General features: G+C 39.6%; 2 protein-coding genes across 4 annotated transcripts; both read right to left on the bottom strand.

Moving 5' to 3' along the window:
* Positions 1-2,656: 2,656 nt before the first annotated feature.
* clic5a (chloride intracellular channel 5a) lies at positions 2,657-9,255 on the bottom strand. Of its 3 annotated transcripts, XM_053633319.1 has the most exons (6): positions 9,167-9,255; positions 5,071-5,180; positions 4,852-4,977; positions 4,658-4,764; positions 4,367-4,548; positions 2,657-4,257 (listed from the first exon to the last, which is right to left on the bottom strand). In XM_053633319.1, the coding sequence occupies exons 1-6, from the start codon at positions 9,227-9,229 to the stop codon at positions 4,093-4,095; spliced, it is 753 nt and encodes a 250-aa protein (XP_053489294.1). In that variant the 5' UTR covers positions 9,230-9,255; the 3' UTR covers positions 2,657-4,092. The 3 variants fall into 3 exon arrangements, with proteins under 3 accessions (XP_053489294.1, XP_053489293.1, XP_053489295.1); XM_053633318.1 differs by having other exon boundaries at positions 4,658-4,977; XM_053633320.1 differs by having other exon boundaries at positions 4,658-4,977; positions 5,071-5,176; positions 9,167-9,244.
* A 2,452-nt stretch (positions 9,256-11,707) lies between these two features.
* enpp4 (ectonucleotide pyrophosphatase/phosphodiesterase 4) lies at positions 11,708-17,316 on the bottom strand. Its single transcript, XM_053633317.1, has 4 exons — positions 17,076-17,316; positions 15,338-16,219; positions 12,193-12,363; positions 11,708-12,086 (listed from the first exon to the last, which is right to left on the bottom strand). Exons 2-4 carry the CDS (start codon positions 16,182-16,184, stop codon positions 11,719-11,721), a joined length of 1,386 nt encoding a protein of 461 aa, XP_053489292.1. The 5' UTR covers positions 16,185-16,219; positions 17,076-17,316; the 3' UTR covers positions 11,708-11,718.
* Between the last annotated feature and the right edge of the window lie 1,479 nt (positions 17,317-18,795).

The following is an 18,795-nucleotide window of genomic DNA, read 5'->3' as shown; positions in this document are numbered from 1 at the left end:
ACTGTCCAAAAAGCCTCTGATGTCGGGGACTTGAGCCTGCTTGTGGTGAACTAGCATGCCTCGTGCAAGGCCCTTTGGCAGTGTCTGTGGCTCAGGTTCTGCTTTACATTACCATGCATGTGGATTGGTTTTAGAGCCATGAAAATGTAATTGCCACTTCGGTATAAGTTAAATCATGTGGGAAGTGAGAACTACTAGTCAGTGGCCTCTTTAATTTTCACACCGTACAAGCTAAGGGGAAAGCTCTATAATAAATACAGATGCACAAATGTCTAGGGATTCATGGTAATGAGAAAAAATAATGCTCATCTTTATCTCTCAAAACCCAACAGATTCTACTCTAGTGAACATGTAGCAGTATGGACTTGTTTACCAATCAATACGTTATTTCAACACCTGGAAGGCACTGGCTGGCCTTATTTACATGTTGAATCCATTAAGTCACACAATGAAAACCGGATTTGTACGTTTTCTCAAGCCAACATCCAAAGAGCACAGCACTATTAGACACTATGACAGACTCCACACATGAAATTGTGCTGGGGTATTAATATGTGCAGCTGGTTTGAAAACTAAACAACATCTAATTGAGAATCCTGTCTTTTTTGGGTCATTTTAATCAGAGGTGAGTTCCATGTGAATTAATGTTGAATTGGAGCTGAAGGATTAGCACTCAATGAGGACTTTTGTTTTCTCCTCAGCCATGGAGCCAACTAATCATGACTACAGTAATGAAAGTTTTCTTCTATAAAGGTATATTTAAAGTGCTGTTGTACTGAATATCAGCACAGCTGAGATTGAGCTTTCAGGGGAAATGTACATTAAAAAATAAACCAAAATTTTTGGCATCCACCGGTTTTCTTTGCATTATCTTATTTCATGTTACCGGATGTCTTAAAGCGGATTATTTTGGGGTTTTGTAAACAACACCATTGCAAATGGTCATAAGTTAAAACAAACAAACACATATTGGTAGGAAGTAGAAGCTGGAGCTGATTTCTTTCTAGCCCAGAATGTAGATTCATACAGCGTATCAGTGACAGCCAGGTCAAACGAATTACACTTGGTGAATACATCCAAGGTTTTGTGTGCACTGAGGCAAATTTATTTGAGCCAGATTCACTGACATATCCTCAGCATTGATTGAGAAGGTGTATGTGAGATAGCAGGTGTAAACTAGAAGTAAACAGAATAAGCACACATTATCTCATCCAAGTAAAATTACAGACAAAGGGACAAATGCCAGAACTGGGATTTGAACAAAAAAGCTGGCTAGGCAGTATAACCTTCATAATCAGCCAATTCAATATTGTGATAATTCACTGACTGTGAAGCAGGAAATTTCCCACGATAAGAATGAGGAATGTTAAAGTACAGTGGATCTTTGAGCAGTGACACACTCATGGCACTACACACACTGTGGTAAGTGACCTAATACTTTTTGCTAGAAATATGCTGTCATTAGCTACATTTTACATTTATCTACACAGTTTGTATTAAAGACAGCTAGTTATTAGCATTATTCACATATTAAAATGAGCATTATATTGCATTATCAGTGTTATTAGCTGTTGCTTGCTGTTTTTAGCTGATGTTTTGATGTCCCTTAGTGAAAAGTGACTAATGTAATTTGCGATTTCTTTATTTATTTTTTACTGTAATTTCGCTATATTTTGTCATTCCTTGTTGTACTTTTACTTTAAGTAACTATAATGGTTGGTACATTTGGTCTTACCTTGAGTAAATAATTTGAAGCTTTTTTTTTTTAACCAGAGTTTAGATGAGTATACTTTCAGATGAGTATAACTTGAGTAAGGAATTTGTGCCTGGCACTTCTTCCGCCACTTCTGGTTCCAGGTCAGTCCTCAGTTGCTACACGTAATACTGAATAGAAGAAATGCAAGACATCAAATGCACCACAGATGTATTACTGAAGTGTCTCTCTTCATTGTGCTCCACCGAGAGCCTGAAGGGACATGATGATATGTGTGGTGTAACAAACTGAATGTCTGGACCCATGTGCTCCAGGCAAGACATTTTATCATCCTGAATGCTGCAAAGCTTGCTTAAGTAATCAAGGAAGGAGTGAGGTGCATGTTTGACAGCCCCCCAATACCACCAGTGGCCACCAATAAAGACTGCAGACGTATATATGCAGATGGTTTGAATTTGCAGTGAAAGAAACATGCTGGACAGGCCTGAGCTGGTGAAAGGGCTTCCTCCACAGGAAGTGCAATAATTAAAGCCCAGGAGGCCGAGCAGCCCCAGGCCCCTGCAGCCGTAGCTGAGGAACACCTCTCCAGTTTCACCCAGAATTCCATCAGTGTGATCTCCATACACATATTACACTGTGTGTGTTATTCTGCTCTCCACCAAGTCTGACATGGAGAGCAGATAATCTGATGGTGTGACAGGGAATTTTCATACACACTGTTTCCCTGGGGACAGGTACAGCTTATTTTTGTCAAAAGTTTTTGCTTACTTATCAAGTTAAATTTGCCTAAATAATTGATTAAGTTTTGGTAGCGCTTTATGTTCATGCATACTGTGTAACAGAAAATGTTGAAGTCCATGAAAACAAAACGTATTGCTATTATTTACTTATTTATTTATTTATTTATTTACTTATTTATTTATTTTTGCAAATGCAGGATTTCAACTTGAGGTGAGTGTTCAATGGATTCTTTGCATTGCACTGTGTTATATTTTACAGTATACACATAATATAATAGAAAATCTCATGCAAAACAGCATTATAAAAAAATAGATTTATTTGCCATTAGAAGAGATTTCAGTATAATTGTGGCATATAGTAGAGTACAGAAATATGTTAGATCTATACAAAAGTTCAACAAATAATTTGGGACATTGTACATAAACATTTTTATCATTATTCATAAGACTACCAATAACTATATAATACTACCATGTCAGGATTTTTAGCTGACTCGCATGCGATGTAAAACCACATAAAATGGTTTAGGTGAATTAAATAGAACAGTGAAGCAAAACTGGTACATGGCAAATGCTTGCAGAACTGGCAGAGATTTAATAACATTTTTTATTCATTGTGATAATGAAGGAATATCTGTTAAACTATTTGTTTTCTCAATTCTGTCTTAAGACTATGCAAACCTTTGCACTTGATGGTAGATATTGTGTACCATTGATGTACTGTAGTGTATGATTGCGTTTTTAACTTCTACTGCTTCATCACAAGATGGCGCTGTTTGCTTAACTAGGACCTGTGACAACTGCTGTAAAGTAGAATACACTGTGCACTAATCTTTATAGATTGTGCAGGGAATGAATATGTTTGTGGATTACTGAAGTTCAGTCTAAAAATCCAATACTGTTCTTAAATTAACATAAAATGTCAGCAAACACAGTTAATCATACAGTTAAGTGTTTAGCAATTTTACAATAAATAAGCTTTAAACCAAAGAACATTGCATTGTTGCATATGAGTCTTATTAACAGGTTTACAGAACACAGAAGGAACCAAATTGCACAAAAGTAAAACTCTTGAGCAAAGATAATGACAAGATTATAAATGTAATAGATTCAGTTGTATAGTATTCAGTTGATTATGCTTAATTTGTGCATATTTAAACTGGATTCTGGAGAACACTACAGGTTTATTTAACTCTGGTGATTTGACTGCATAAAGTATTATAATAGTAGAGTGGAAAAGCAAATGAAACATGCTGCCTTGTGCATTTCAAGAGAATGAAGGCTGCAGAGATTTTAATAGAACTATTTTAGTGGCACAGTCTTTTCTCAAGCCCATTACAGAGTTGCTGATTAGACAGATTCGTGCCATTTGCACCCAGGTAGCAAAACGGCAGCGACATGCAAAATGTACACAGGCAGCATCAGACCAAGCAACAGTCTATCTAGGGCATTTATAGGACCAATCCAATATGGTGTCCTCAAGGCAACACACACAATAAAACTCAAAAAAATTCCCCCTGAAAAAAATGTTAATGTTATGTATTATCTATCAAATGTATTGAACACATTCATGTGACAAAGGAGTCACCTCTCGTTGCAGTTTGTCTGTGAAAATGAACTATGCTCTTGAATTAGGTTTCACTTGCCCAGCCGTCTGGCTACATCCTGGTAAGCTAGTTCGATCTCTCGGTCAGCTGCACACGTGTTGGTGAACTCGTCCCGCGCGTAGGCGTTCTGTAGATAGCGCCAAACTCCACTGTACTCTGATGGTATCTCAAAGTTACGGTATTTCTTAGATACTACCTTGAAACAAGAATGTCTTCATTGGAAAATCTCCAGTGGATTTAAAAACATATATACAGTTTAAAAATACTGGAACATTATTCCTGGCTTTTGAAATCAGAGGGCTTACCTTGACAACATGAAGTTTAGGGAGAAGGTTGCAGTCTGCGAGTGTTAATTCATTGCCATCAAGGTATTTACGATTGGAGCACTTTTCCTCCTCCATGCTATCTGCATCTATCTCCTCCGGTAGAGGAGAGTTAAGGAAGTCATCTAGTTTCTTCAGAGTCTTCAGTAAACCTCGCTGTAGACCTTCAAGGTGACAAGATTAGTCCAAAGTGTATTGGTCCAAAGAGGACTGCCAGAACATGGAGAATGAGTAATTTTTGGCATTTGAATCACCATAAATTATGCCACTCACTTGTATTAGCCTCAGGTTTTGTGTTCTTTATGTATGCAGAGAACTTAGCAAAGATGTCATTTCCTGCTGTATTTGATTCCCTGTTTTTTGTCGCTAGTTTTGGGTACCTTGAGAGAAAGGAGGCAATAAGGCATTCAACTTGCACAAGAAAAAAAAATACACAAAAAAACAACAACCCTGCTCTGACTACATACTTTGGAGGAGCTAGCATCTCCTCTAGGTACTCCTCGATCTTGTTTACATCAGTCCGCACCTCGCCATTGAAGGTGAGAAAAGGTGGGTGTGTTCCAGGTGCCAGATTATGTAGATCTGGTGGTTTCCTGAGGAGCAATCCCAAACAACAACAGATTAGACATGAACACTCAGAAGTTATATCGCCCAAATTATACCCATTTTTATGACCATATTATTACCTTTTCAGATCAACAGTGGTGACATTGAATACCACCCCTTTCAGCCATAAGATCATGAAGAGTCTTTGGGAGAAGGGACAGTTCCCAATGCTCTCTCCATCACTGCCTGCCTTGAGTGAAACAATCCATTAGAATGAAAATAATCATTAAAGAGCAACAATTCTACTAATGAGACTTAATATTTATAGCATATAGGAACTAATGTGAAAAGAAGGCTATCATTTGTTTAGGAAAAAATGAAACACAAATATGTTCATGTGCTTATTCTGGGACTCCTATTCACAATATGTTCATGTTCATGTTGAATATTCTTTCAATGCACTTGAAGTGTAATGATTTATAATCACACTCTTGAGTGTCACCCATAGAAGAAAGGGGTTCCCCTTTGAGCTTGGTTCCACTCAAGCAATCTCAGGGCATCTTTTCTTGCCACTGCCACCACTGGCTTGCACATTAAGGATCTACAAAGAAAAACCACCTGCCTAATATAGTGCAGGCCCATTTAGTACAACCAAAACAGCTCTGACCCGTCGAGGCATGGACTCCACAAGACTTCTGAAGGTGTGCTGTGGTGCCAAGAAGTTAGCAGAAGATCCTTTAAGTCCTGTAAGTTGCAAGGTAGAGCCTCCATGGATCAGATGTCCAGCACATACCACAGATACTCGATCGGATTGAGATCTTGGGAATTTGGAGGCCAAGTCAAAGTCAACATCTTGAACTCTTTGTCATGTTCCTCAAACCATTCTGGAACAATTTTTGCGATGTATCAGGTGCATTATCCTGCTGAAAGAGTCCACTGCCATTAGGGAATATTGTTGCCATGAAGGAGTGTACTTGGTCTACAACAATGTTGAGGTAGGTCGTACATGTCAAAGTAACATCCACATGAATGCCAGGACCCAAGGTTCCCCAGCAGAACATTGCCCAAAGCATCACACTGCCTCTGCCGGCTTGCCTTCTTCCCATAGTGCATCCTGGTGCCATTTCTTCCACGAGTATACGACCCACATGCACCTGGCCGTCCACTTGAAAACGTGATTCATCAGACCAGGCCACCTTCTTCCATTACTCCATAGTCCTGTTCTGATGCCTACATGCCCATTGCAGGCACTTTCAGTGGTGGACATGGGTCAGCGTGGGCACTCGGACCGGTCTGTAGCTATGCAGCACCATACACAGCAAGCTGTGATAGAAAGGTGTGTTCTGACACCTTTCTATGATAGCACGGGGATGCACGGTGGCTTAGTGGTTAGCACGTTCGCCTCACACCGCCAAGGTTGAGGGTTCGATTCCCACTGTGGCCCTGTGTGTGCGGAGTTTGCATGTTTTCCCCGTGCTGCGGGGGTTTCCTCCGGGTACTCTGGTTTCCTCCCCCAGTCCAAAGACATGCATGATTGGCGTGTCCGTAGTGTATGAATGGGTGTATGAATCACTGCGCCCGGGGGCCATCCTCAGTCGTCTTCACTCTGTCTTGCGGTCACCGGGAAATGAGAGTGAGGCCAATGCTGCGCAAGTCTTCCTCACTTTAATCCAATTCACACGCAAGTCGAGTTCTAGTTTGTGTTCTCCATAATGGAGGCAGAAATGGAAACTTCGGTCTTCGTCGAAACCGACGGACGAACTCCTGGATAGCAAGTAGTAACTTTTTCAGCAATTTGTGTTACAGTAGCTCTTCTGTGGGATCGGACTAGACAGGCTAGCCTTTGCTCCCCACATACATCAGTAAGCCTTATGTGCCCATGACCCTGTCACCAGTTGTCCTTCTTTGGACTACTTTTGGTAGGTACTAACCACCGCATACCCCACAAGACCTGCCGTTTTGGAGATGCTATGATTTGATGGAGATACTCACAATTTGCCCTCTGTTATGCTTGCCCATGTTTCCTGCTTCAAACACAACAATTTCAAAAACTTACTGTTCACATGCTGCCTTATATATACCACCCCTTGACAGATGCCACTGTAATGAGAGAATTAATGCTATTCACTTCAGCTCTCAGTGGTGTTAATGTTATGGCTAATTGGTGTAATCAACATCAGTTTCGGTAAAACTACTTTGTGCCTACTGCTTAAAGGGCTATACCAATAAAATTGAACTGAACTGAAATGCACATCATATACAGAAGTGTTAACAAAATTAAAGAAAACAAATTAAAGAAAAAAGTGGCTTAGTAAGGTATTGAGTCACCATGCGCCACCATAACAACTCCACAAAGCACCTTGGCATAGTATCCACACATCTCTGGAACTGTAATAAAGGGATGAACACCATTTTCCCAAAAATATTTCCTGAATTAGTTTTTTTTGATGTGGTGGAGAGCATTGTCCAACACAAAACACCAAAATCTCTCACAGGTGTCAGATTAGGATGAGACCTAGTGACTGAGAAGGCCATGGCATATGCTTTACATAATATTCACACTCATGAAACCATAGAAATGATCAATTTAATTCAATTCAGCAATTCAACAGCAGTATAATGAAACATAGTGTAGCTATCTTCAAGAATATCAGCAATTGCTGAAAGATACAGTAGAGGACCTGCTGCCACCATTTTGGTAGTGTCATAGGATGAAGGTAATCAGTCAGAACAACTTTGTAATTATTTGCAGTGACCCTTCCCTCTAATAGGACAAGTGGGTCCAAACAAAGTCAGTACAATGTGCCTCCAAAGTATAAGAAACCTTATTGTGTTTTTTTTCTTCATTTAATTTATTATCCAACTGCTTAGACTGGCTCAATTGTTATATTCTATTATTTATGCATTTATGAAATGAACAAAGTCATTAAATGTCATAATTAATTCCTTCATTACCTTTCCAACTAGTATTGTGGAAACATTAACCCTCTTTAAAACAATTGAGAGTCATTTATAAAGCCTTGTGAAAAAAAACGAGTGTGAACCTAATACAAAACAACTTGGTATGTGAGTCAATGTCATGGGGCCAGAGTCAAGATTATTACACCCTTGAGTGGCATGCGCAGTTGGGTGAATCAGGTGGGGCCTTTTGTCCTCGCAGTTAATCCTGATATCAAGTCAATTATATGAACCAAACAAGGGGGCAATCACAATCCATATCTGAAATTAAGTGCTCATGCTATCCAATAGCAGCATTGAACTGGACCAGAAAACTGAGCCAGTCACAGGATCCCAACTGGAGCTGAATTATTGATGGAAATTCCATTACCTGCCTCATTAGCCCTCGGCCCAAAAAGTTCGAGTCTGACTTGTCAACAGAACCTTGAGCTTGACTTCATCCTAACCCCTTTTAATTGATTCGGTTTTATCACCTCTTCACTACAGGTTCAAATGTAGACAGCTTAGATTTCAAAGGGCTACAGCGGGGAAGTTTTTTTTGTGTGGAAATATTACATTAGTATAATGCAATACACTTTCTATGAATAGTTTCACACACTGTCAGATATTTATATAAGATCTGTGTTTCTACCATTAGGTCGACTTTTCCCTCCTTAATGCTTTCATAAGACGCTTAAACAATCGGCTGTATGGGATTTTCCCAGTGGTTGTGCCACAGATGTGTGGCTGAATATTTATATGCAATTTAACACATCAATTGCTATAAAGATTCTAATAAACTAAGGTATGGCGCAATCACAAGAAAGAAATACTGACTTAACTTCAGCTGATGATGCAACTGATCTGATCTTTCATTAGATTCTGCAATAGTCACATAATTTCCGTCATCTTCAACTATTACAGTGTTATCGGTTGTGCTCTATCAAAACTCATGGAGCAAGCCACAGGCACTAGCACTGATCTGATTTAGCCTAGTGTAGCACTCCTACTGAGGAATTAGAGCGTTGCAGTGTTGATAGGTAGGCAGAAATAATTCAGGAGGGAGTGTGCCTCCTGGGCAGAGAGAGTGCTACCAAGACACCTGTCCATTTCAGCTCAGCAATTCAGTACTTTTGCTTCACTGACCAAGTGCTGCTGATCAAACACTAAAACACAGACCTACACAATATGCACACATCAAAACATTGCTAAAATATTGACTTAAAAAAGTGTGCGAAGAGATTTCTCATGATAGCTAAAGTGAAATAAATAAAGGTAAATATTAGCATGCAACCTTACCTTTACGAACAACTCAATGTCAGGATCCTTATCCTCTTCATTTGAAGAGACCAATTCTGTCATTTTGATTCAGGCTTTATTAATGTTCCCCTAAACCAAATGTGCCACTGAGCTCAGGGTGGGATGGCTCATAAGCAGGAGAAAGCTTGCGCACCAAAAGAATCTCCTTACTGTCCTTACTGTACCTCTTGTAGTGGCTGTAGTGATGGTCGTGTTCATGCAACAAGTGCATGAGGTGCAGCCTTGTTTTGATTTGGCCCCTGGGCCCAGCTGTCAGGGGTACAGCATGCTCTCACTGTCACACTCAGGCCAAAAATAACCAGCAAAGAGGAGAGGGAGGAGCTCCAAACGTCTGCTCCTGTGTCACCTACACTCCCTCCACACACACTCTCGCTCTCTGGCCTTTATGTCCTGCCAGCATTCAATCACTTTTCAGCCTCTCCTGCAAAAAAAAAAAAAAAAAGTCAGTAACTGAGTCACCCTGGGAGCACAGGAAAGAGATGTCCTACTTCAGATGGTGTGAAAATCCAGATGGAGTGTTCAAGATCCAGGAGGATGAGTAATGCTAAAGCACTAAAAGATGTGATACATCAGTAACTGATAAATGATGGTGATTAAAATTGACATCAGTTATGATGTTAGAACCAATATAATATTGCAATATAACTAGATACAGTGAAAACTCATTTGATAGACTGCTTGAATAATCTAGTAATCTATCCTCTACCAACAGTATATCTATGCTTCAAATTACGAGATTAAAAAGTGAGCATCTCCTGAATATACAGCATGAAAGAAACCTTAAAAAATAAAATAAAATAACAATTAACACGTTGTACATACTGATTAATATCATTGTGAAAATGATCACCTGTAGGAAAGTGCAGCATATGCTATATAAAGTGAGTCAGAGGTGGGCTATAGCCTGGAGAGGAGAAGGGAGCAGGACATTCCACTCTCTAAATATAGAGGCTTGCTCAACTCCTAACTCACTCCACACACAACGAGCTCCCACCTAGGGCTTAGGTCTTAGGTCTTATGATTTCAAAATTCCTCCTAAAACACAACAGTTATTACTACATAAACAAGAATCTAGTTATTACATGATTAATCATTTTGTTTAATAAATACCAGTGGCACAATAATTTACTGAAGGAGACTTTATTATGAGAAAGACAGTCAACTTAGAGCTCGTCAGAGCTGTAATTTCATCCGCATACACATGCAAATCAATTTACGATCACGGCTAACTGAAATGAACTTGAAATGTAACAGTCACCCATTTTCTTTCACTCTTTCGTTTTTTTTTTAGACAAAAGATGATGCCATGAAACCTTGAGAGATTTCCATCATTGTGAGCCTCATTATAAGACACACATATTCGAGAGAGCGACCTCTAGTGGTTCAGATGTAACCAGATTAGAAAGCTGGAAATATATAGTATTACTTTAGTACATGTAGCAACCATTTAAGCCGACTTAAAATAACACCACTAAATTTTTACACAAGACAGAAAATCTATCAAAATCATGGCTTAAACACACAGATGGCTTCACAAAAACTCCTACAACATATCAGTAACCAACAATCGTTCCCTTGCATAGTTACACAGTACCTTTACCTTTAGAGGAAGACTTCAAGAAGCCCTTAAACCCAACTCACCATTAACACAAACATCTGAGTGCAAAAAAGTCATTATTTATTTAAAAAAAAAAAAAAAACAAAACAAAAAAAAAACACAACATTTCTTAATTTAAATGATCATTAAAAGCATAATATTTTTCAAATCACTGAATAGCCTACACGTATACACTACCAGAATAGAAAAATATAATTTCTTTTAACACTATCTAAATATAAAGCTCAATATTCACTGAGGAAGCAGAAGGAATAAACATTGATATGCTCGTAAAGCATACAACACAAGGAAATAAATATACAGTGTACTTAACTCGGTAACTTGATTGCTTCAGTTCCTGGTACTATGCTGGAGATCAGAAAGTACATCAAACCACTGGAGCAATGCAAAATATGAATATTCTCAGTGCATTTCCAGCAAGTCATTAAGGTGAATGAACATTGCACTTGAGCGTACCTGATAACGCCTATGGCTGTCTAACTTATAGTTTACTATCGTTTTTTGTGGTATGTACCCAACAATATCTGCTTTAAAAATAATAGAAGTATTCAATGTTATGCCGCTGTATATTATACATGACCTGACATTCATTTGCAAATGCTTTATACTGAAGAAAAAAACCCCTACATATTAATCTCACTACACAGCGTCTTCATCTCTGACATCTTAATATAATTTGTTCCCTCATTACATTCCTAGACCAGAAAGAAACAGGTAAGAACTTGAAACCTTATGGAAAACTGCGTTGCTTATTTAAACTACTGCTTAAATAAAAAGCAGCACAATTCTTTGGATAGCAATAGGTGAAAACAGGCACACAAACAAAATTTTTTTTTTGGTACCCATTTGTGCCCTTTTGTTTATTTTCTTTTTGGGCAAACATGTACTTAAACCAATCCTAAAGTTTCCACACTCATTCAAGCAAAGGCTCGTCGTCGTCGTCCTCCAGCTCTAAGCGGGCAAACGGCTGTGACGAGGAACGCTCTCTGTTCTTTAGCAGTCTGAAGAGGAAGGTGATGGTGGTGAGCACTATGAGGGCGCCAATGACGATGCCAATCACCGCTACCAGGTCTGAGCACTTCTCCTTGAGCAGCACGCAGCGCACGTTGGTGAAGCTGCCGTTATTGGGCACCTCAGGGATGCCCAGGAGGTTGCACATGAGTGGGTAGAGATCCACGTTGTTGATGGTGTTCATCCGATAGCCTTTCCGAAAGGCAGGGCCCTGAGCTGCCAGGAAGGAGTGCATGCTGGGCAGAGAATTATCATAGCCATGATCACCCACTGTGGAACAAAACAGTACAGGATTAGTGTCAAAATAACACACTGAACATGTAAACAGCACTGCAAGCATACTAATCATCTGATAACTTGATTAGACAGCACTTACATCTTGGGAGGTTGCCTTGCTGGACAATTGTCCAACCTTCATCAGCAATCAGGATGATAGGCTGAATGCGTTTATTGTTTCTGTAGTGCAGCCGGTCAGGTATTGCAGCTTTCATGTAAGCTTTCATGTGCACATTGCAGTTGCTAAGGTTTTTGTACAGCTCTGCAGAATCTGTAAATAAAAATATATGAATTTGACCAAAAATAAAATTATCTGTTAAATAAAATTTTTGAAATACACTGGGATTACACTGGGACCCAGGTGCCAACACTGCTGGAAGACAAAAAAAACAACAACAAAAAAAAACAACAGAATTGTACCACAAAAAGAATATACTGATGGACATAATGGCATACATCTGATATTTAACTGCAATCTGTACAAAAATGTTTGAAATATTAGAAATATTTGCAACTAGGCGAGTGTATAAGCTTTCATTATACAACTGTTGCAAAATGTCGGGCTTGCAGTCTGCTCCATTTTAGTTGCACATAATGAAAGTATAAAATTGTATAATATACAACCCCAGTTGTGAAAAAGTTGGGACAGTATGGAAAATACAAAAAACAAACAGAGTGTCATTTGAAAAGTCAATTCACCCTGTAGTATACTGCATTATTAACACATTATTTGATGGTTTACTTTGTGAATTTAATTTAGTTTTGAAAATATACACTCATTTCATATCTGATGACTGCAACACACTCAAAAAAGTTGGGACAGTGGACTGTTTACTACTGTGTAACATCACCTTTTTTTTTAAATAACACTTATTATTTTGCACTTCATAATGCGCCACACATTTTCAGAGACAGGTCAGGACTGCAGGCAGGCCATGCTAGCACCCGCACTCTCTGCATAAGCAACCATGTGCTTGTAATCCGGGCAGAATGTGGTTTGGCGTTGTCCTGCCCTGGATGGCAGCATATGTTGCTCCAAAATGTGTACATATCTTTCTGCATTAATGGTTCCCTCACAGATGTGCAAGTTACCCATGCCATGAGCACTGACACACCCCCATACCATGACAGACGCTGGCTTTTGGACCTGATGCTGATAACAGCTTGGATGGTCCTTTTCCTCTTTGGCCCGGAGAACACGGTGGCTGTTTTGTCCAAAAACTATTGGACTTGTCGGACCACAAAACACGATTCCATTGTGCTACTGTCCATCTCAGATGAGACCGAGCCCAGAGAAGTCGGTGGCACTTCTAGATAGTGTTGACGTATGGCTTCTGTTCTGCATAGTAAAGCCTTAACTTGCATCTGTGGATTTAGCAGCGAATGGTGTTGACTTACAAAGGTTTACCAAAGTATTCCCGAGCCCATGTCAGGATATCCATTACAGAATCATGACGATTTTGGGACAGTATGGAAAATACAAAAAACAAACAAAGAGTGTCATTTGAAAAGTCAATTCACCCTGTAGTATACTGCATTATTAACACATTATTTGATGGTTTACTTTGTGAATTTAATTTAGTTTTGAAAATATACACTCATTTCATATCTGATGACTGCAACACACTCAAAAAAGTTGGGACAGTGGACTGTTTACTACTGTGTAACATCACCTTTTTTTTTAAATAACACTTATTATTTTGCACTTCATAATGCGCCACACATTTTCAGAGACAGGTCAGGACTGCAGGCAGGCCATGCTAGCACCCGCACTCTCTGCATAAGCAACCATGTGCTTGTAATCCGGGCAGAATGTGGTTTGGCGTTGTCCTGCCCTGGATGGCAGCATATGTTGCTCCAAAATGTGTACATATCTTTCTGCATTAATGGTTCCCTCACAGATGTGCAAGTTACCCATGCCATGAGCACTGACACACCCCCATACCATGACAGACGCTGGCTTTTGGACCTGATGCTGATAACAGCTTGGATGGTCCTTTTCCTCTTTGGCCCGGAGAACACGGTGGCTGTTTTGTCCAAAAACTATTGGACTTGTCGGACCACAAAACACGATTCCATTGTGCTACTGTCCATCTCAGATGAGACCGAGCCCAGAGAAGTCGGTGGCACTTCTAGATAGTGTTGACGTATGGCTTCTGTTCTGCATAGTAAAGCCTTAACTTGCATCTGTGGATTTAGCAGCGAATGGTGTTGACTTACAAAGGTTTACCAAAGTATTCCCGAGCCCATGTCAGGATATCCATTACAGAATCATGACGATTTTTAAGACAATGAAGTCTGAGGGATCAGCGATCAGGTGAATTCAGAACTGGTTTTCAGCCTTGCCCTTTACGCACCGAGATTTGACCGGATTCCATGAATCTTTTAATTACATTGTGCACTGTAGAAGGTGAAATGCCCAAAGTCCTACTGATTTGTCTTTGGGGAATGTTGTTTTCAAAGTGTTGGATTATTCGCTGATGCATCTGTTGGCAGATTGGCGATCCTCGACCCATCCTAGCTCTTGAAGTACTAGGCCTTTTTTTGGAGGCTCCTTATATACTATGATTAGACGATTGCCTCACCTGTTTCACATCACTATTAGTCCTAAATTGCCCCTAACCCAACTTTTTTGGAACGTGTTGCATGCATCAATTTCAAAATAAACGTTTACCTTCAAAAAACTATTCAGTTGATTACGCAAAACCTCAAATACCTTGTCTTTATACGTTTTTTGGTTTAAATACAAGTCAAAGTACATTTACAAATCACTCCTCTTTGCTTTTATTAGCATTTTCCATACTGTCCCAACTTTCCGGGAATTGGGGTTTTAATAAGTACACAAACTAAGACCAAAAAACCCTGCTTTTTTTACATCTGCATTACTAACAATGTGTGGTATTTGTTTTTTTATTGAACAAATCTATTAATCAACACAGCAATCTAAAACCCAGATAAAGTCAACGTAAAGCAAAACCGCGCCTCTTTCCCCTTCAGCGAAATGCCTTTTACACTGGCCGTATTTTATTTGTGTTTGGTCTTACTGCCTGTTTAACTGAAAAAGCAGAAATGCGTAGTTTACAGGTATCTCCTGTATGGCCGTAGAAAGGAGACAAAAACTGTAATCCTATAGCATATTGATGTTGGCACCTCTGATGGGATTATAAACACCCTATTGTTAATTACTATGGTGTATATTACACAGTGAGTAGCACATATATTTAATAGTACAAGTAAATACCCACCATTGAGTGGTATGATGGCAGCAACTGGAGTGGTGTCCACCAAAATATAGCTTTTCCGATCGACACAGTCATCAAGCTTAATAAGTCGGTCTTCGGAGCACTGCACCATGCCATGATCACTAGTAATAATCACATTAATTTTCCCCCATAGTCCTGTCTGGTTGAGATGGTCCATCAGAAAACCTACATGGTCGTCTACTTCTTTCAGTACCTTGGCCATCATTGTGGTGTTTTCTGGTCCATATTTGTGTCCAGTATTATCAGGTTCTTCCCAGTACAGAGCAGCAAACTTGACCAAATTGTCTTCAGTGAGCCATTTTGTTATGTTTTCCAGTCTTTCATTAAATCTAACCTTTGAGTCGTATTTTAAAAAATATGTCGCAGTACGGTTTTGGATCATCACATCTGTTCCTGGCCACATTGCAGCTGCAGATTTATAATTCCAGTTCTGCACAGACACCCAAATCGGTGTCGCTTCGTTCCACCAGAAAGGATCGTTAGAATTATGAACAGTAAAAAACTTTTTTGTCTCCGAGTCATACATGCGACTTGCCAGAATTCCATGACTTTCCGCATACAATCCAGTGGCAAAACTGTAATGGTTGGGAAAGGTTTTAGTAGTAAAGACATTGCTAAGGTGATCAATAAGAACACCATCAGAGAAGAATTTCTGCAGATTAGGTAATGGGTATTTTTCCAGATAGTCTGCACGGAAACCATCAAACGATACAAGCAGTAGTGGGGTTACATCTTTTCCATCGCCTTTCTGTTCATCGCTTGATGCATTCAGAGTGGCTGCTGGTTCATAACATGCTGCTAGAACACACAGAAGAGCCTGGAGAAGCATCCTGTCAGCAGGAACAAGGCCTGAACAACTCCTTACTGCAAGAAAGAAGAATCGACATCGACTCACTTAGTTGTTTCACTTTTAGTAAACTGAGTAAAGGTCAATATGGAATGAGCACACAAAGTCTCCTGCTGGGACTCTTGTACTATATGTTACTTTAAATAAAGGTCAACTGGCATATCACTTTTGCAGCTATAAAGACCTTTTTTTTTTTTTTAAAGAGGATTCATTTAGACTTTTCTAGGTTTTACGTGGACAGTTCTGGTTGTCTGTAAAATCTGCTGAGCAGGTGCACATTTAAGCAAATGAAAGCTGCTTAAATGTAGGTGAGATAGCTCATTGCCAAAAAAACTGGCAGGTAAATTGACCCAGGTTCTTCCTTTGGTGCTATAATGCTAAACTTGGCCAACCACTTCCCAATAACCAACTACAACCAAAGTTACGTTAAAACTAATGGGCAACACCTGGTTATTCTAGTATTAGTCATAGCTAAGGTGGGTTTGAGAAGAATGTCAATGCATAATTGATGCTAGAGAGAGAGAGAGAGAGAGAGAGAGAGAGAGAGAGAGAGCGAGCAACAGAGAGAGACACAGACACACAGACACACAGACAGAGAGAGATACAGACAGCCAGAGTGACACATACAGACAGAGAGACACAGACAGTGAGAGAGAGACACAGACAGACAGACAGACAGACAGAGACAGATTCCTAAGCTTAGTGGCATGAAGAGGAATTTAGCACAGCTAGCTAACCATGTGTGAAAAACGTTTGACAGCTAGCTAACGCTGAGAAGTAAAACAGGACGCTAGCTGAGCTGCAAACACTTAACCACTTTCTACACAGCTTCACATTATAGTACATTGCATTCTATTACATTAAGCGACATACCCGTGAGGCAGAATCCAATGCACACACACACAGCTGCTCAAACAGCTCCAAACAAGTTTCCAGCAACTGCCCAGATACAAGTTATAAATATTTGTTGTTGTTCCGTAGCGAGTAATTGTGAATATACTCAGCCATGAGAAATCGACAAACCAAAACGCTTAAGCGCTTTACAAAAAATAACGAGCAACTCCGAAGCCTTATTGTGTTGTATTACCGGTTTTGATCACTTCCTCTAAATGCTCCGCTCGTGACAGACTGCTCGATGAACCAATAGCAGGCGCCAGTTATGCAGTGGTCCCGCCCCTCAATGGCAGGTGCTCCACATACAGAAAAATGTGGTGTTTGAGTGTTTGATAAACCAAAATCTCGAATTGAAAATACGTTTGTTAACTTTTTTTTTTTTTAAATAAATAAATGAAACTCCACACCATACATAAGTTTTATTTGAATGCTATGGAAGACCTCTCTAAGCGAATGTTATGGGTGTCAGTCCTATGACATATAGTATCCTTTCTAAAATAGCTACACAATGAAAATGCCAAATGTTGTTGTCCAAGAGACAACCAAAAATGATGAAAGACATGAGGTGAGATTAAAATGGTAGACTTTACACATGAAATAAACCAACATAACATATGCTTCACTCTAAGAAAGAGAGGTCTTTTGGGTGGTCTTTACTTGGGTAAGTTTTCGAGCTTACTGTTAGGGAAACTCTCAGACCTGTTGTGTTCAGGGATGCCTTTAACGTTAAATAAAATCCACGGGCCCCTGAATATTATTTATACCTGTGTAGTAATTATACATCATAGGCCTACTTGTTTTTGAGTTATTGAGGTTTTGATTCAACCCAATAAAATGGGCAAAAATATAGTAATAGTAATAATAATAATAATAATAATAATAATAGCCAGACTCTGGAGCACCACCTTCCCGTCCTATTTACTGTGTACTTTAAAAGACAATACAACTATAGCAGTTTATAAATCTCGTGACAGTACTGTCTTGATGCCTTGATGTGTACATGTAGGTAGCCTAATTAGGGCAATTACTATAGGTGTGTGCTATTAACCGGTTTACAGGTTTACATTTCCTCATTTCTGCTGAATTAAGAATTTAAACCAGCAGTTCTCTGTAGCTTGTATTATAAACTATATATGTGTATTATTTTACAATCTAAACTGTGGTTACACACACTCCTTTAGTGAGCACTTCTCCGTGTGTGTGTGTGTGTGTGTGTGTGTGTGTAAAGACCCCCACCCGTATGTATGAGTCTCTCACTCTGGCGGAGTGATCAGCCACGCAGCCTGAGAAAGCGCACACATTCCTGTGATCATGCCTACCAAGACATGAGGTAGGTGTTATTTTATTGCACGCATATCAGATCACTACACGGCTGCAGTGTAAGGTTAGGTTTATTGCGTTATTGCTGCATTGTGTGCACAGGGCTGGCCAGCACCCAGTAACTGGGTGTGATGCAGACTGTGCTGAAGAGATTACAGCAGTGGCGTCTATAGTTATTGTGGGTGTTTGCGCGTGCATGTGTTGAGATGTAACCTCCTAGCCTCCTAAAGGGTTCGTTCACACATTGTTTTTATTCCATTCCTCTGTAATGTTGCTGGGAGTGATCTAAGCATTTGATGTTTCCAGGTGTCGCATGCAATAAACAGTTCTGCGCTTGTGTGGGTGTGTGTGTGTGTGTAGGGATTTTTTTTTATATATT

The sequence above is a fragment of the Ictalurus furcatus genome, chromosome 9, assembly GCF_023375685.1.
Source record: "Ictalurus furcatus strain D&B chromosome 9, Billie_1.0, whole genome shotgun sequence".
Classification (NCBI taxonomy): domain Eukaryota; kingdom Metazoa; phylum Chordata; class Actinopteri; order Siluriformes; family Ictaluridae; genus Ictalurus; species Ictalurus furcatus.
Note: the sequence above shows the minus strand (reverse complement) of the source record. Positions and strands in the feature narration are given on the sequence as shown.